Source organism: Onychomys torridus, chromosome 4 (genome assembly GCF_903995425.1).
Source record: "Onychomys torridus chromosome 4, mOncTor1.1, whole genome shotgun sequence".
Lineage (NCBI taxonomy): Eukaryota > Metazoa > Chordata > Mammalia > Rodentia > Cricetidae > Onychomys > Onychomys torridus.
The window spans coordinates 29,646,372-29,664,766 of NC_050446.1; the positions used below are offsets into that span (position 1 = coordinate 29,646,372).

Sequence of the window (18,395 nt, forward strand, 5' to 3'; positions counted from 1 at the left end):
TGGCTTTCTGCTTTTGCAGTTTTGAGGCATAATGGCAAACAAGCATGGGTTCCTTTCCCTCTTTTCCAAGTTCACAGATATAAAATTAATTATACTGTATCTCTTAGCAACCTTAGCAGATGGCATTCTTAATTCTTATGTGGAATGTTTATCTGCATGGCCAGCATTGCTCCTCTTGCTCTTTGGGGTCATCACTAAGAAAATAAGGGCTCCCTGAACACAAACACTGCATACTAAAATCTGGCAATGCAGACAGCCAGGGAGGACAGGTAGCATGCACTTTGGAATGTAATGTACTAATTGAAGGGGTGATTCATGCCCCAGGTAGGATGAGATGGGAGACCACAAAAGTTATTATGTCAGAAAGAATAACTATTCTGGGTTTTTCCATTTAACATTTTTGGACCAAGATTACTTGAGACGCAACTGAAATCAGAGAATGCAAAAGTAGGAAGAGGCCTCCTGACCACCAGCATCTTCATACCCAGCAGTCCATTTGATTAGGATATATGTAGCCATACATGTGTCTCCAGAAAGGTTCATTCTTTGATGCTGATATGTTCTATTTTCTCCTAAGCCTCTGCTTCCCACACCTAACCTCACTCTCCTGAGAACCTCCACCAGCACACAGCATGCGATGACAGCAGTGTCCGGACACCTGGTTTTAGGTCGGACGCTGTTTCCGGTGACAGCTTTAGAGTGTAACTCAGAAGTTACAGATTTATCAAAGTCAGGTTAAGAAGAGGACACATGACTCTGACATGTCCTTACCGAGCTGATGTGGTCCTGTGTTTGCTTCACTCTTAGCATCTCAGGGGTCTTTCCAATTGCTGTTCCCGGGGAGACATCCTCTTTATACAGAACCTGGGCATGCAGAATCAGGGGAGTGTTACACAGGAAGAAGGAAAGCTGGGCAGTGCCTGGGGAAGGACTAGCCCTCGTGGCTTCTGTGAAAACAAAGACTCTCCACAGTGTCTCCAGACAAGAGCTGAAGCATTGCATTTGAAGTCCTCCCGTCAGAATCAATACCCAGAACCATACAGGCCAGGCAAGCCACCTGCCAGCTGGAGAGTTCACTTCAGAGTACCACAGTATATTAATACAGGATGAGAAAAACAAACAAACAAACAAACAGAAAATGTTGATGAAAAACCACAGAACTCATTAAAGAAATGCGAAGTCAGTCAGTCAGTCAGTCAGTTATTTTGTAGAGGGCTAATAAGAGAAAATCACATCACAAAGAAATCCACCTTCTTGGAACAAGACAACACATGTTACTGCCTGAGTTACTATTTGAGATTAAAAAAATACAAAGAGAAGAGTTATTTTGTTAGATTTAAGTTATTTCAAATGTTCTCTGGAGTGATGATTTGGGAACACAGTTTGGGGCATTTTACCAAGGACCCACTAGCATCAACTGGGCAAGTTAGAGGTTAATCGTCTGTGTGAGCGTGGGGCCTGTGTACCTTCTTAAAGAGAACGGCACTGTTAGGTTAGCATTAGACAGAGAGTAAATAGGAAATGTACCGAGCTGAAATTCTTTTGGTTTTCTTTGACACGCAGTATTTCTGGCGTGTCTTGAACAACTGTAATTTTCCCTTTACTGTTTTTAAGGTCACACTGGTATTGGAGCTATGAAGAAAGAGTAAATATCCTGTTAAGATTCCAACATTGTCTGACACATTTTAAAATTGTTTTACATTGTGGATAGGAAGTTAAAATTTTACATGGCACAATAATCACAATGTAATAGCCCAAAGTCAGTTCCTCACTAAGACTTTTGCAGAGAAATTAATTTTAGTGATGAGGTATTGCTAGAGATTTGTCGGGGATTGAACCCAGAGTCTCACACCACAGGAAGCACGTGTTTTAACACCAAGCTACGTGTACTCCCAGACATAGAGCTAATTTTTGAAATGTATAAAAATGTATAAAAAAATTTAAGGTATTTCTTGCTTAGATTTAGTTGGAGGGGGACATATCACCAGTAAAAAAAGATAACAGTTTGTATTCAGTGACAAGAAGCCACTTACTGAGCGGGTGAAACTTTCAGGTTCATTTGGGATTAAAATACAGGGTGAGCCCAGAGAAGATTCACATGTGCTCCTCTGCCCTCATGGGATGCCAAGTGTGTGTCCTCAAAGCCATCTCCCTTAGCCTGATGTCCCCCCACCGGTGGGCTGGGCCTTAATGGAACTTACAAGGCTGAAATTCTTCTGGTTCTCCCGGACTCTTTGCATCTCTGGAGTGTCCAGGACAGTCTCATAATATGACATGGACTTCTCTGCATCCTCCTTGTACTTTTTCTGGGAAAAGTTTCCAAGAAACAGGGAGCATGAGCCCCATGGTGACATAGGCTGCTAACCTAAACCATTCCTTTCACTGTAGCACAGGGAAGGTTTTTTGCATCCTGGCTATGCAGGCACATCCTGATCATCACCGAATGGCACTAACTAACACATGAAGTGCCGAACAGTACTAACACGTGAAGAAATCCGGTTTATTTATTTATTTATTTATTTATTTATTATTTAATTAATTAATTAATTAATTAATTAATTAATTTATTTATTTACTTTGGTTTTTCTAGACAGGGTTTCTCTGTGTAGCTTTGCGCCTTTCCTGGAACTCACTCTGCAGCCCAGGCTGGCCTCGAACTCACAGAGATCCGCCTGCCTCTGCCTCCGAGTGCTGGGATTAAAGGTGTATGCCACCACCGCCTGGCAAAATCCTGTTCATTTTTATTTTCTTTGTATATTTGTTTAATTTGGTTTCTGAGACAGGATCTTGGAGTATAGCCCATGCTGGCCTCCCGAGCCGTCCTCCCCAAGTGCTGAGGTAACAAGGACTTGCCACCACAGACAGCTTTCCTCCTTTTTCTCATGGGATTTGCAGGATCCAGAAGCTAGCCACCCTGGATGCTCCAGGTTGTATGGTTCAAGTTAATGACTCAGTCTCAGCCACAGGTGGGTGGTCAGTCTACTTTGTGTCTTCCACATGTCCTTACACACCTTAAGCCCACCTTAGAGCAGAATGCTAAAATATTCATTGATTGTGAGCTGTGACTCTGAAGTGCTCCTTAGTGCTCAGAACTTCCCTCCTGACTGTTTGAGTTTGAGTTTTTTCTTTCAGTGTTTTGGCTAGATCCCAAGGTGTCACACTTGACTACTGAGGTGCCCACACCCCAACCCTTCTTACAATCTGTCTTTAAATCCGATTCAGAAACTTCAATTCTGACTCAAATCTGCACGGTAAACAAAGGCCTTCTGTTCTGGCATTGGGGACAGGGTAAAGGGGAGGGAAACAGCAGGAAACTGTGGTTTGAGAAAGCAATTCTTTAGGAATTAACAGGAAAACCTTGCCCTAAAGATATCTTACCTGGCTGGAAAGGTTCTTGACCTGCTGAGCGTGAATGATCTCTGGGGTATCAACGACAGAAGTGAAATTGGCCTTTTCCATTTCTGCTGATTGCTTGTATTTAATCTGTGAAAGGACGTCCAAACAGTCTGGTGAATGTTTCCAATACTCATAGCACGTATAGGCTTGGTTGAATTAAGAGCTGATTATATTTTTTTCTTTCTTCTTTGTTTTTTATCCTGGCATTCAATGACATTTTTTTTCCTGTTATGTTTATAGTTTTCAAAGTTTTAGAAATTTATGTGTATGGATGTTTTTGCCTGTAAGTATGTCTGTACATCACATGCATGCCTGGTGCCTGCAGAGGCCAGGCGAGGATGTTGGAACTCCTGGAACATGAGGTATAGAAGGTAGTGAGCTGCCATGTGGGTGCTAGGAATCTAACCTAGGTTCTCCACAAGAGAAGCCAGTGCTCTTAACTACTGAGCTGTGTTATCCTCCTGCCTGTGTTTACAATTTTATATTAAAGAGTGAGATTCAGGTCTTAGCTGTTAAAGATTTGCTATCTATTTAGATGTAGGATGAGTATGAATATATAAAGCAGGGGTTGTTTGCATAAGACCTGACACCAGGGAGCCTTACACAACACTGAATGCCTAAAAAGATGTTTTAAATTTAGGTCGAGAAGCAGGGGGAAAAGAACTCCCCAAACAAGCTAATGGAGATTCTTAGTGCCAAATAAAGAGTGATTTGGCTAAGGAACAAGGATGTCAGAAACTGCCCCAGTTCCATGCAGTAATTTGGTCCCCTAGCTTCTGTACTTTGTTTTGAATATCCCTAGTGGTTGTAGACTTAGGAAGGCAGACAGAAGCAGCCTGGCAGCAGGTTCCTGGGCCTTACATTTCACTTCACCAAGCAGATACTTAAGGATGCTAAACATTTAATGTCACTGCCAAACGAGTAAAATGACAGAGAGCCAACAAAATATCCTTAGAATCATGACCATCATTTAGAAATACAAGCAGGGACAGAGATGACCCGGCTGGTGATGTCTGCAGCATGCATGGACGGAGCTGACCTGGCTGGTGACATCTGTAGCATGCATGGATAGAGCTGACCTGGCTGGGATGTCTGTAGTATGCATGGATAGAGCTGACCTGGCTGGTGATGTCTGTAGCATGCAGGGATGGAACTGACCTGGCTGGTGATGTCTGTAGTATGCATGGATAGAGCACTGACCTGGCTGGTGATGTCTGTAGCATGCATGGATAGAGCACTGACCTGGCTGGTGATGTCTGTAGCATGCATGGATGGAGCTGACCTGGCTGGTGATGTCTGTAGCATGCATGGATAGAGCACTGACCTGGCTGGTGATGTCTGTAGCATGCATGGATGGAGCTGACCTGGCTGGTGATCTCTGTAGCATGCATGGATGGAGCTGACCTGGCTGGTGATGTCTGTAGCATGCATGGATAGAGCACTGACCTGGCTGGTGATCTCTGTAGCATGCATGGATAGAGCACTGACCTGGCTGGTGATCTCTGTAGCATGCATGGATAGAGCACTGACCTGGCTGGCAATGTCTGTAGCGTTCTTGGCCCGCATAAAATCTGGAGTCTCATTGGCCATGGCATTCAAGCCTCTTCCTTTAACTTCTAGCTCCAGGTCTCGCTTATATTCTTTCTGTAGAAGAATTGTTTTTAAAGAAAAAGGTCACCTGCCTTCTCTTAGCAGGGGTAAGAGGACTGCATGAATAAAAATCCACATGACATGCCCCTGCAGGAGTCACAGGGGGTGTCCTTCCTTGCCAGCTACCTTCCCAGGACAGGATGGCATGCTTGTTTATCCTGCTCTATGTATGGTGGCATTAAGCAAGGGAAGTCTGTTAACACAGAAAGTAATTTAAAATCTGGGTTGGTACACTATTAGGATTAAATTTAGGTGCACACCACCCCAGTGTGATATGATGTTTTCATTTAAATGAGCATTGTGAATACATCAAAAGTAAATCAAGTCATATTAGATACTAATTGGTTATGACAACTGCTACAGGTACATACTGTTTTCATATCTGCTTATCAGAAATGGACATGCATTTTATTTAGCAGTTAATCATTATTCTAGATATAAGATCTGAAGTGTGAAAATGGTTTCTCTCTCTCTCTCTCTCTCTCTCTCTCTCTCTCTCCCTTGGGTAGCACGCAGATGCCATATTAATTATGTACGTGCAGTAGTTGACTCTGGTCTTACCTCATTGAGGATTTGGGTGGCGTTCTTCGCTCTCAGCATGTCAGGAGTGTCTTCCATTTCGGTGAGACCTCTCCCACGAATGCTTTCTTCTAGATCTTTCCTATACTCTTTCTAGATCACAAGATAAAAGCAACAAAACTGACAAGAAAGCCTGGATTGTTCTCTTAGCTGAAGAGCCAAAAAACAAACCAAAATAAATTAATGAATAAATAAATAAATAAAACAATTATTCCAAATTTTAACAGTTCCTGGTTGAGTAAGTAAATACATGAGTAAGTACAGGGTGTATGGTTCACAGTGGATGTTAATTATTAAATACAAAACTAGAAATTAATAGAATGCAAAGGTAAGCATGTTTCATTAGGTTGTCTACAGAGTACTAAGCTATGCATATTTTATTAGAGATTCCATTTTAAAAATTATTAGAATTAAAAGGGGTCATAGATTAGACAGTAGTACCAAACACGGGAGCTCCGCCTGAAATCCTGAGTGGGCCCCGGGCAGGGCACAGTGAGGAGTCGTTAGTGTGATTATTGGGTGAAGCGGGAAGGGGAGACCAAGTGGTTACTACCTCGCTTGCTATTTTGGTTGCATGTCTGACATGTAACAAGGCTGGCGTGACCTCCAGGCCTGTCAGGTTTCTGCCTTTAATGGACTCTTCATAATCTTTCCTATATTCTTTCTAATATGAGTGGGAAGGAAAAACAAGAAAGATCATTAGAATCCATATTTCAGTCCTAAGAAGAAAACTTCTATTTTCTTTCAGGGTTTGGACTCTTAGTCACAGTTCTGACAAGGGTTGCACGTTTGAAAGTGTCTCGTCGTCCTGGAAATACTTGGCTGGCAGTCAGTGGCTCCAAAGAAACTCTGAAGCTCTCCAATGACTCCCCAAAGTCTGCCTAAGGTTATGATGGAGCTGACCCCAACCACGGTGGGAGGACGGCTGGGCCGTCAACTTAGACCCTACTCTCTTCCTGAGACTGTCCCATTTCATTGTTTTATTATATCCCATTATTGTGGGCGATGCATGAGTGAGATCATGGGCACACACGTGCCACAGTGCTTATGCCGTGTGTGGAGGACAGGGACACTCACAGGAGTGGGTTCCCTCCCTGGGTTTTGGGGGTCTTCAAGATGGACTCCACTTGTCAGGCCTGCCCTGCGAGTGATTTGCACAGTGAGTCACCACACTCATCCGTCCCACTTTAAATTGGATTTGATTGGATTTTTATGTGTATGGGACTTGGCCTGCTTAGGCCAGAAGGGGGTGTTGGATCCCCCAGGAACTGGAGTTACAGTTGGGAGCTGCCTTGTGGGTGCTGGGAATCAAACCTGGGTCTTCTGGAGGAGCAGCCAGTGCTCTTAACCACGGAGCCATCTCTCCAGCTCAACAGCTCCTCCACCACTAGTTTTTCCTTCCTTCGTTCCTTCTTTCCTTCCTTCTTTCTTTCTTTCCTTTTTTCTTTCTTTCTTCCTCCCTCCCTCCCTCCCTTCCTTTCTTTCTTTAAACTGGACAAAATTTCAGAATTTACAGCTGCTCCAGGGGATAAACTTAGAAAGAAGAGCCCAAGGCACTGAATCTTCGTTGGCACTTCTCACCATAATGACTTTTTGCTTTTGAGCTGTGACAGGCTGGCTTTGGACTCGTGATCCTCCTGCATCAGCCTCCTGAGTGCTGAGATTACAGGTGTGTGCCACCACCCTTGTCTTATCCTCCTTTCCCACCTCTTCATTTAACAGTCAAGATCTACCATGTGCCAGCCCTTCGCCAGGGCTGTCTGTGTCCCAGTGCCAGGGAGTCATGTCTGCATCCCAGTGTCAGGCAGCCATGTCCTCTTGGCCCCAGGGAAGCAGCAAGGGGCTCGTGGCCGATTACTTTAATCTCTGAATAGACTAGGTGAATAGTGAGGCAAGAGCATAGGAATCTGTGGTTTCATCCATGGCTGAGAGAATGGGTTATTCCCCTCTTCCCCATCTCTTCAACACATAACATCACTCTCACAGAGAACAGGAATAGATGTGAGAAGCATGCTTTTGTGACTTATCTTCATGGAGTTTTAAATCCCCAGAGAAGTTTCAAGAGTACTACAAAGCACTCCTTTAGCGCTTAATTCAGATTCACCAGTTATTTGAACCTGTTTTAAACCTTCCATGGCCTGCATTCCATATACCAGGAAAGTCCGCAAACTACCTTTCTTAAAAAAAAAATAAATAAAAATAAACCAAACAAAACATCATCTGTTGTTATAGTTGGAGATTGGCCTCATGGAGAAGAGGCAAACAAGATCCTCAAAGGCTCATTTCCCTGTAAAATATTCCCTTTTCCACTTATGGTTTAAAGTGAAAAAAATATTTTAAAAATATTCCCACTTTTCATGATAAGGAATATGGAATTTTGACTCAATATTTTTCATACATGCATATAATATACTTTGATCATATCTGCATCCCACCCCATCTCTGTCTTTCTCCTCTTCTTCCCTCCTGGTCTTCTTCACACATAATTCCCTCTGTGCATTCATGTCCTTAAAAATAAAATCTGGGTTCTGTAAACATTGGACATTCATCCAAGTTTGGCTTATTTAACTTAACATGATGATCTCCAGTTCCATCCATTTACCTACAAGTTACATGACTACCTTCTGTATGGGTCAGTGGAACTCAACTGCATATAAATAACATGGCTTTTTCCATATCTATTCATCTGTTGATGGACAAGCAGGCCAGTTGCCTGACTTGGCTATAGTTAATACTGCCACAGTAAACATGGATGTGCAGGAATGGATCCCCACTTGTTTGGCTTGTAGAGAGCATGGCAAAGGAGGGATGCATCTGTGCAGTGGGAACTTTTCATTCAGCAAAGAAATATTCAAATTGTATTCCATATCATCTTTTCATATTTAGGGATAATTGTTTTCTAATTTTATGAAAATGTTTGTTGGATTGAGTAGTATGCCAAATACTACCCAAAACATCTTAAAGAAAATAAGTGTAGAATTTCTGCAGTGAGCAAGATTTTAGGAATCACAGGTTACAAAGCTGTACCTCCTACCACTTTTGGGTAACTGGAGCCAGTGTTCATTGGTTTGATGGTATGGTCCTCGCGTGGTGTTTCTGTAGGACTTACCCCACTCTGCATCTGCTGAGACTCTTTGGCAGTAATATAGGTTGGAGTCTCAAAGTCGAGCATGGGCTTTCCTCGTTCCTTTTCATATTTTTCTTTGTATTTCACCTAGTGATGAGAAGGTCTGTTAATATCTCTCTGCTTGTCACTTCCTAGACAGAGACTTTATTTATGGACAGAAATTTATTACTTTATTTAATTATCTGAGACAGGTTCTCACAATGTATCACAGACTAGCCTTGAACTCACAGTCCTCTTGCCTCAGCTTCCCAAGTACTGGGATTACAGGAATGGACCACTCCTAAACTAGGGAAAAAACTTTCAGTTGACAAATGATGTCCAGTTGACTCATCTCATTGTTACTCAAAAGACTTTACTGCTGTAGTACAGATCTAGGACCTTTGAGTTGATGCCTGGGGATGGGGTAAGGGTGGGGGGGAGAACCAATGTTGCCAGAGACATACACTCTACAATGTTTAGATTTAATTCAGAGACACAAAAGAGTCAGCAGAACAATCAGCTGACAGAATTACTGACGTATGGAAATTATGCTTGGAGAGAAGTACCCTTATGTGAGGTTGGCCAAGATTTGATAGAGATATATGAGTGCTTTGACAATAAATGGAATCTGCTGATATTTCTGCTAAAACCCCCAGTTCTTTCACAAGAACTGTCATCAGAGACCTGTGGGCTCAACTGGACGGAGAACATGTGAAGGCAGGCTTTAAAAGCATATGACTTCCCCCGGGCCATCACTGTCCCTCTCTATTTCGCTACTTACTATAAGTTGGCATTGAAAGGAAAACCAGTTTACACCTGTGTTGAATCACTAATAAACTGATATTGTCAAATAAAATTATCTCCTCCTTACAACATGCTATTAATGAGCAGGGAGTCACATAGACAGAATATCTCACAGAGAAGAAACAGACAGAAAAAGACCCTTCCACACATAGCCTTAATGACCTTGCTCAACTCAGCTCTCTCAGTTATGATAGGACACTGAAGAGGATTTACACTGATTTACACAGGATGTAGGAGCACCTACAGTCACTCAGCCCCCGGCCAATACCTGATGGGGCCCCCAAACAGTGATTTTGTGGCCATGTTAGTAGTAAGTTCTTTTCTCTGAAGAAAAAAAAAATATCCTCTGAAAAAAATTACAACACCCGGAGACTCTTCCAGAGCTAGATCTCATCATGTCACTTGTCTAGTAAACCTGCCCCTTGGATTCCCTGTCACTTCCTGACTTGGGACACATACCACATCAGGGGTACACATCAGGGTTACTGTAAGGGGTTTGTCTCTCTGGGAAATTAACTGTCATGCTTCCAGCCCTGTCACAACCTAAACCAACAGTCCAGCATGCATATTTTTCTACTGCATACGAATACTGTTAATATAATAATATCAAAATGTCACTAAATTCAAAGCCCCAGTACCCATGAGTATTTTCTCAAATAATGTTTATTAAAAAACCTCATTCCTGGAGTGGACTTGATGCTGGTTTTTGATACCGTGGGTGAATTGGAAGCTGGGTGAAGGCAAGCCATCTTGATGGACTTACTATGCTCTGCAGCTCAGTGGCTTCTTTGAGGTGCAGCTGCTCCAGGTTATCGGGGATCGTGTGGTAGTGGCCCTTGCTCTTCTCATAGTTCTTCTTGTACTGGTACTAAAGGGAAGCAGCAGAAAACCCATCAGTGGGAAGGCTCCCAATGCCTCAGTTTGTCCTCTTTAGATTTGGTGCTTAAGGGCCAGGTGTGTAGTACATGCCTTGAATCCCTGTACTCAGAGGCAGAGGTGACAGAGTTCTGCATCCAGAGCCAGTCTGGTTTACATAGCGAGCTCCAGGCCAGCCAGGTCAATATAGAGAGACACCCCCCCCCCGCCCCATCACCCTTCCCTGCCAAGAAAAAAGAAGAAAGAAAAACAAAAGTTGGTAGCTAGAGCTCCAAGTACAGCACTGTTACTAATGCCAGATGCAAACACTGCCCTGGTGCGGCTGCTTCTGAACAGGCATCACTGAAGTGAGAGGCTGTTTTAGATTATTCTTTTACATCCTTACAGGGACCAGGGCTATTTTATTTTGTTTTGTTTTTCCTGGGCATCAAACCCATGGGTAAACATTATGGAGCTACATCCCCAACCCCAACAGAAGCAGTTTTACATTTTAAGAGGCATTGCACTTGATGCAGGATGGGTAGATGAACGTCATTGGCAGGCATATCATCAAATAGGGATTCTGTGATAAATGTAGTGTTAACAGCAGCAGAGAGGAGACTGTAGGAGCTCAGAGGAGGAAGCAAGCTGCAAATGGCCAAAGGGAGTTGTTTCCAGAGCAATGAGTGAGCTTACCGAACTGGCAAGCTGGCTGGTATTCAGGACGTGATGCATTATCAGAGACTCCTTCATGTCAGTCACAGGCTTGTGGAGTTTCTTCAGGTCAGCCTTGTATTTAACCTAGTGGTGAGGGAGGAAACCTGGGAGTCACACAGCTAGAAATGAGAAAACAGCACTAAGGAAAATGGCTGGAGGACATCCCTCATGAAATGAACGCTGGGGATGGTGGTGAAGGAAACCACTCTGTGCACAGTTGCCAGAGAGCCGAAATGGCCCAAGTCCATCACCAGGTAAATGGAGATCATCAACAAAAGTGTGATATACTGGAATATTGGAACACTGAAATGTTTCTCAGCCATAAAATGGGATGCAGGGCTAATTAATTTGGCACTGTGGTGGAAACCTTGAGATGCTACACTAAATAAAATAAGACACAAAGATAGATGTTATAGGATTCCACTTACATGACATTTGTAAATTAGGCAAAATCATACAGATAGAGAGGTTATCAGCAGCTAAGGGAAGTAAGGGTTGCTTAGTGGTTTTGTTTGGGGTAATTAATTAAAAGGCTTTGGAAATAGTGGTGGTAATTGGAGAATGCTGTGAAAGTGATTAATGCTCCTTAAGTATGGTTAAATGGCCCACAGTAATGTTATACAATTCACCACTATTAAAAAACATACCTCACTTGCAATGTTGTTAGCATCTTTCATAGTTTTGTAGAGCTGGCTGTCTTTTGGGTTGTATTTTGGTGTCTTGCCCTTCTCTTTATCAAAATTTTCTCGGTATTTAACCTAACAACAAAAGCAAACATCCAGATTATTCCTAGGCATCCGACAGGGAAATGTGAACAGTAGTGAATCGGCCCATGTTATAAATGATCACACAATTTGTTACCCCTGTGGGGCAGTTTTAAGAGTTTAAGGGAGTACTGTCAACAGTTATGCGGGTCAACAATCAGGAATGGTATCAAGTGATGCAGGACAGTGTTGACTTTTCTCATTGTATTATCCAGAGGCATCAGTGACTTCCTCTTGCTAATATAAGTCAATACTAAGCAGCAATGGCTTCAGGCTGAATTCAGAGAGGCTGTCTACAATACCAGGATCATTTTAGCTTTCCCACCTGGGCACCTCAAGCATCTTAGACCTGTTGTAAGGAACGGAGAGGGGGTTGTAAATGTCAAATGTTGAGAAGTGAGAATTTGTTAAACTAGGAGAATTTACTATTACCTTAAAATAGGACTTTGATTATGCCATCATCATCATCATTATTGTTTTTAACTCACAGGGGCCAGCATGATGGCTCAGCAGGTAATGGCTTCAAGTATCAGATTTAAAATGAAGAAGTGAGAGATTTTAGAATAACAAGGAATGTAAGATTCATTGTATTCATTGCACATAAGAGTAAGGACATGCAAAGGAGTGAATGTAAGGAAGAGACGGTCACTATGTCCAAGAAGACACATGAAAAGATGGCCACTCACTGGAGAATTCAACCAATAACTTACCCAATTGACAAACAAACTGATGCCTTCATCACTGACCTTGGTGGATCAGGTCTAGGAGTTCACTAGCATCCCACTCTTACCACAGGTTAAACCAATTAAAAGGCAGCATTTGGCTCTCAGGGTTGGAACATTCTCTCTACGTTGAAATCATTGCCCCAGGAAGCATAAAGGAGATAAACAAAAGGTCACTGGAGTAGGGGGTGGGGTGGACCTTGGAAAAGTCTCAAGGGTCCCTACCAACAGTATAAAAGGGATAGCAGTGTGTGTGGGTGGAGGCCAGGCAGCCAAATACAGAAAGAAAGATCACTGTTCAGCCTGGGGTTCCCAGCAAGCTGTGTGAGAGCCTCGGGACTTCAGTTGCCATGTTGCAGTGGGCTTTCTGGGTTGTACTACTCCCTACCCCCCAACAAACAAAACAAACCTCAATGGTTCACCAAACTGGACTTCGTTGCAATCATTACTTTGGTCTGTTGTGAGCTCCCTTTCTGGGGTGAGTGGATATGTGAGTTGCTTCTACCCAGGAAAAGTGTCACACAACCCAGGGAAACTCATTGATTAAAACTTCTCTCAGCCTTCATCAGAGCCATCTGCTGATTCTCCTTGCAATAGATGGCCGTTAACACAGAGACTCTCAATGAGAAAAGGAAAACACACACACACACACACACACACACACACACACACACACACACGGCAGAAGTGTCACTCACCCACAGGATACCTCCCTCTGCCAGATTTAAAACCAGTGCCCCTCAGGCTTCATCACGGTGCTTCTCTTATTACCTGATGTGCCAAGCAGAACAGAGACTGTGAAGTCTAAAACCAACAGAGCCTGCCACACAGGAGAAGATGCCACCACAGCACTAGGACTCACACACTCTGTCTGCATCCACCGTGGGAAGCAGAGGGGACGATGCATGAGGATGAGGGTACTGTAGGCACAAAGACAGAACAGGGGGTGGAAAGCAAAGCCACATCCCAGGAACAAACAAAATATAGGCACTGCTACAGGTCTCTGCTGTGAAAGCAATTCACTCCCAAATGAGAGGGAAGCCTGGGAACAAAGTGGGAAGAACTGGTGTCCAGGCCCGAAGGCACAAGCTTATGTTTAGAAACCCAGAAGACGAGGGATGGTCACCACAGTTTTAACACCAAGAGAAAATGCACCAGTCCACATGGGGACGGGAAGAAACAGACCCTCATGCTGAGTGAGAACAAAACCTAGAAGGGTGCAGGTCATGCTTATTTTTAACTGTTTAACATCTATTTAATGGTTAATGTCTAATTATTTAACATCTGTTTAATGGTTTAATGTCTAATTGTTTGGCTGGTTTTCAGGGCATTGTATAAGACATTGGTACTTATAAAGACGGAAAGAACAATCCCCAAATAGAAAATTACTCCCATGAAGACTTGTTTTACAAAGGATGAAGGAACTATGAGGAAAATATCTGAAAATCTTCCAGCTCCAAGTGTGTTTCAGAAGAAAAGTTTTGAGAAGGAAAAGAGGCTGTAAGAGAAGTGTGTTAGTTTGAAAGAAAATGCCCCCAAAGGGAGCGGCACTATTAGGAGGTGTGGCCTTGTTAGAGGATATGTATCATTGTGGGGGCAGGCTTTGAGCTCGCTCTTGCTCAAGCTTCCCTCAGTGTGACAGTCAGTTGACTTCCTGTTGCCTGAAAGACAGCATTCTCAGCTCCAGCACCACGTCTGCCTGCATGCTGCCATGCTCCCCATCATGATGATAATGGACCGAACCTCTGAAACTATAAGTGAGCCACCCTAAATAAATGTTTTCTTCATAAGAGTTGCTGTGGTCATGGTGTCTCTTCACAGCAATAGAAACCCTATCTAAGACAGTAAGTATTCCCCTCAACAATTCCCCACAGCATCATACATGTTCCAACACAAAGCTTACAGGAAAAAGGACAGGACCTTTTTTACCAGGACTAGCAGGACCTGGTTAGTCCTCTGACCAAGGCCAAGAAAAGGAGAAAGCCGGAGAAGCTGCCTTGCTGGCATCATTCTTGCATTACCGATGGAATCTTAAGTTGCCTCATCATGACTGCATGTGTTATGTACCACATCCATGACATTGACATGGTATTCTACTTAGGTACATAGCAAGACAGCAAAGTCAGCATCAGGGAGACCATCCAATGCTGAGGTCCTTGAGGCTACACAGGACACTATCAAACACTATCAAAAGAGCAAGCCTTTTATATAATATGAGTCAGGAAGATGAGCTCATAAAGAGTTCAGGTGAGATGCATTCTTCATGACAAAGGATTTACTTAGGATTGAAATTTACATAGGATTTATGGGCCTCTCAATGTTCAAAAAACTCAAGTTTTCAAAGTTTCAATATCAAAATAATTTGATAACTGTATAACCTGGGAAATTTAAAAACATTAAGAATGTTTTATGCTTGTAAGTTCTTGCTATTTTTCACTACAAGATCATAGTTTTAAAAAAGTTAGTCATATTATGTTTTGGTCTCAAGCGGTCATATGATTCCATTAATTTATGATAAAATATTGAATAGAAAATTTGCATATAAGTATGAGGAATCATGGAGTTGGTCTGTTCTAGATTCCTTGAGAGGAATGCATCAGGTTTTTCAGGTGAGGGTCCATGGCTCCTGAGGCAGTGTGGCTTTTAGTTCCTGAGAAACTGAGGCACTCCCTGAGGCAGTGAAGGCCACCTGTGTGTCTCTGTGTTCCTTAGAAGTCCGCAAGGCATACAGAAGCTTGGCTGGACATTTAGTCTTAGACATTGATCTTATGAACCCTGTATAGCTTGCAAACATCATCGTATCCTGGCAACTACAAGTGTATTGATCCTAAAAACCTCTATTGCTTCTGATATATGTATAAAAATCTGATGGCTTGCAATAAACTTGTCATAGTCTTAGTCTTGCTATGACCCCTCCAACCGATATCCAATTAAGATTCATTTCCTATTGGCCCCGTCAGGTAACCTTGGCCCGGTACATAAGTACTGGCACTTACTAAAAAAAAAAATCATATTTATTTGTTTGCAGTCACCTGACCTTTTGCCTCAATAATTCCAACTTGTTTTTCTATTTTGTAACTTGATATTATTGGTATATAATATCATGTTTGGTATTTCTGGAGGTCGGTATATACAACAATCACATGAATCCCAAAGCTATTTCTTCAAACAAGTAGTTGAAGATAATGGACAGAGAAGAAGGTGAAGACAGGATTTCCAAACTGGAGGAGAAAGAAGATATTCTTGACCTGAAGTCAGATAAGCCAAAGGCTGTCCTCTGAGAGAGCTAGTGTTAGACTATAGCTTGCTGAGCTGAACTCTGAAAACTTGTGTAAATTGGAGGCATTGTAGAGAAATGAGGAAATATGTGGCAGTTGGCTTTCGGCAGTATATTTCTGAGTCTGTCTTCTCAATAATATAAATTCTACTGAAATGAGGCAGTCTCTCCAACACCCTGTGTATACCTTGATCAAACACTCATCATGCTAGATTGTAATTATTTAACTGCAGAGACAAGAACCTGAAGACATTTGCTCACCCCTAGTCAGCGATGCCTCTCTGGGGCACTCAATAGCAATGTATTAAATGAAAGAGTAAAGGTTCTTTTATATAGTTGGGTTTTTAAAAGTTAGAGATTCATGACTGCTACACAGTACCAAGTCTCAGAGGTGCCCAGGTATAAGCAGACTTGGATATAAATCTTTCTGCCTGGGAAGAAGTCCCCTTTGTCACATGAGAGCAGCTGGTACACAGGCAGCCAGATGCATACCTATCAATGGAGATGTGGAAGACTGGAAAGCCTAGCCTGGTTAGCAGGAAATGAGTCAAGATCCTCAGTACTTTTCAAAGTGCTGTACATGCAACTTAAGAGACTGTGTCTTTCTAGTTGTGGGTACTGCTCTTTCTGGGAACCACTTCTTCCTGTACAGGTTTTAAAATCGCACACTGGAGTCACTGCTTGCCGTTTCCCATTACCTGGCTGCTCAGCCTGGCTGCCTTCTTGGCCATCTCAATGTCTGGGCGTCCAAGCATACTTAACCCATGGCTGCCTTCTTTGCGGTGCTTGGCTCTGTACTCCACCTGGATCAGAGAAAACCGAAGTGGGCAGTGTGGCTGTGGTGGCACACACCTGTTCTTCCTGTTCACAGCAGACACTGGGTGCCGGGGACACTTTGATCACACTCTTACCTCACTGGCCTGTTTGGCTGCCTGGGTGGCCTTCTTGATGTCCGGCCGATCAGCCACTGTGGTGTAGTGCAGATTCTCTTTGGCATCTTTTTTATAAGCAACCTTTATTTGGGGAAGGAAATGCTTACTTGAGGTACACAGAATCTTGAAATGTCCTCATTCAATACAAACAACATTTTTGTAAGTAAAAGCAAACCAGTATCCACCACTGTACTTCTAAAATCACCAGCTAGAGAAATCACTAGAGTAGGAACATGCATTCATTAAGGGTCCACAGTCCCAAGTGATCCACGGGGATGAATCAAGATCCTAATTAGTCTTAACAATAAAAACCCAGAGTCAGATATCAAGGGTGAAAGCTAAAAGATCAGAGTAGCAGAGCAGCAGCCACTAGAAACTTCTTACCTCTACAAATCCTTAGACTGAATGGGGGCAAGATCCTGTCTCCACCTCCCTAGTGCTGGGATTAAAGGCATGCACTACCACAGCCAGGCTCTGTTTCTCTTTTAGTCTGGTTCAATCTCGTGTAGCCCAGGGTGGCCTTGAACCCCTAATCTTCATGCTTCCTCCTTCCAAGTGCTGTGATTAAAGGTGTGTCCCACCACTGCCTGGCCTCTATGGTTGACTAGTGGCTAGCTCCACCCTCTGATCTCCAGGCAAGCTTTATTTGTCAGAACACAAACACAATATCACACAACACTGGGATGCTGAGAAGGAACTTACATCACTCTGTTTCTTGGCCACTTCCATGGCATGCTTCACTTCTGGAGGCTCTTGCATGATGGAGTAGTTGGATTTCCCTTTCTCTTTGACAAACTTCTTTTTGTAATTTGTCTAAACAGCATCAGAATTACTCATGTGAACAGGGGAAGGTGAGGGAAAGATTTATTTGAAGAATCTGAGAAATCTCCAGGAAAATCCATGGCTCCCCATCATGGTATCAGTTGGAACTTTGATCTCTGGGTCATATCTACTTCCTTCCTGTCTTTTCTCTATTGGAACCAACACCAGAACCATCCAGCAAGCTTTGGAGAACTGAATTCAAGCATATTAAGTGCTTACTTCTAATTCTTACCTTTCAAATATATGAGTCATAGGCTCTAAGAGCAGGATGCAGCAGGCAGAGATTACTGAGGTGCACAAGGAGATTTTAGCTCTCAAACTATACGGTTGTTTAATGATAACAGAGGCCTCCTTGATTGGCATTGCTCCCGCCCATTATTAACAACATTAGTTATCCCTTACACTGCTTGATGTGCTAGGAAGCAAAGCCTCCATCTGCCACAACTACCATGACTGGAACACCAATACATTTTTACAAACTAGAGTTTAGGATTCATATACGGGTACTCAGGTTAAGGGTGCAGATACATGAAAGAAAGCATTTGTAAGCAAGAAGGTGTCAGTCTTTGACCTGATTCAAGGTTGCCATCAAGAGCTCTGTGGCTGGCCACTTACATCACTGACGTGCTTGGTCACGGCCTTGACATGCACTGTGTCCCTGGTCTCTGGCAGTGTTGTGTATGAGCCCTGGGCCAGGTGCTTCTTAACATGGTCCTTGTACTTGTTCTGGGGGAATCCACAGAGAGCTTGTTAAGGACTCTGCATGGGGCT

The 18,395-nt window shown here is 43.0% G+C and overlaps 1 protein-coding gene across 2 annotated transcripts in view; it reads right to left on the minus strand.

The window, feature by feature from the left end:
• The window catches only part of Neb (nebulin), a 197,348-nt gene that overhangs the window by 18,755 nt on the left and 160,198 nt on the right, over positions 1 to 18,395 (minus strand). For both annotated transcript variants that reach the window (XM_036184940.1, XM_036184939.1), the window contains 15 exons: positions 18,240 to 18,350; positions 17,505 to 17,615; positions 16,782 to 16,883; positions 16,569 to 16,673; positions 11,755 to 11,865; positions 11,087 to 11,191; positions 10,299 to 10,403; positions 8,735 to 8,839; positions 6,179 to 6,289; positions 5,608 to 5,718; positions 4,927 to 5,040; positions 3,379 to 3,483; positions 2,202 to 2,306; positions 1,528 to 1,632; positions 772 to 864 (listed from right to left, as the gene is read on the minus strand). In XM_036184940.1, the coding sequence (XP_036040833.1) occupies positions 772 to 864; positions 1,528 to 1,632; positions 2,202 to 2,306; positions 3,379 to 3,483; positions 4,927 to 5,040; positions 5,608 to 5,718; positions 6,179 to 6,289; positions 8,735 to 8,839; positions 10,299 to 10,403; positions 11,087 to 11,191; positions 11,755 to 11,865; positions 16,569 to 16,673; positions 16,782 to 16,883; positions 17,505 to 17,615; positions 18,240 to 18,350 (1,599 nt within the window). The remainder of the gene's footprint in view (positions 1 to 771; positions 865 to 1,527; positions 1,633 to 2,201; positions 2,307 to 3,378; positions 3,484 to 4,926; positions 5,041 to 5,607; positions 5,719 to 6,178; positions 6,290 to 8,734; positions 8,840 to 10,298; positions 10,404 to 11,086; positions 11,192 to 11,754; positions 11,866 to 16,568; positions 16,674 to 16,781; positions 16,884 to 17,504; positions 17,616 to 18,239; positions 18,351 to 18,395) is intronic.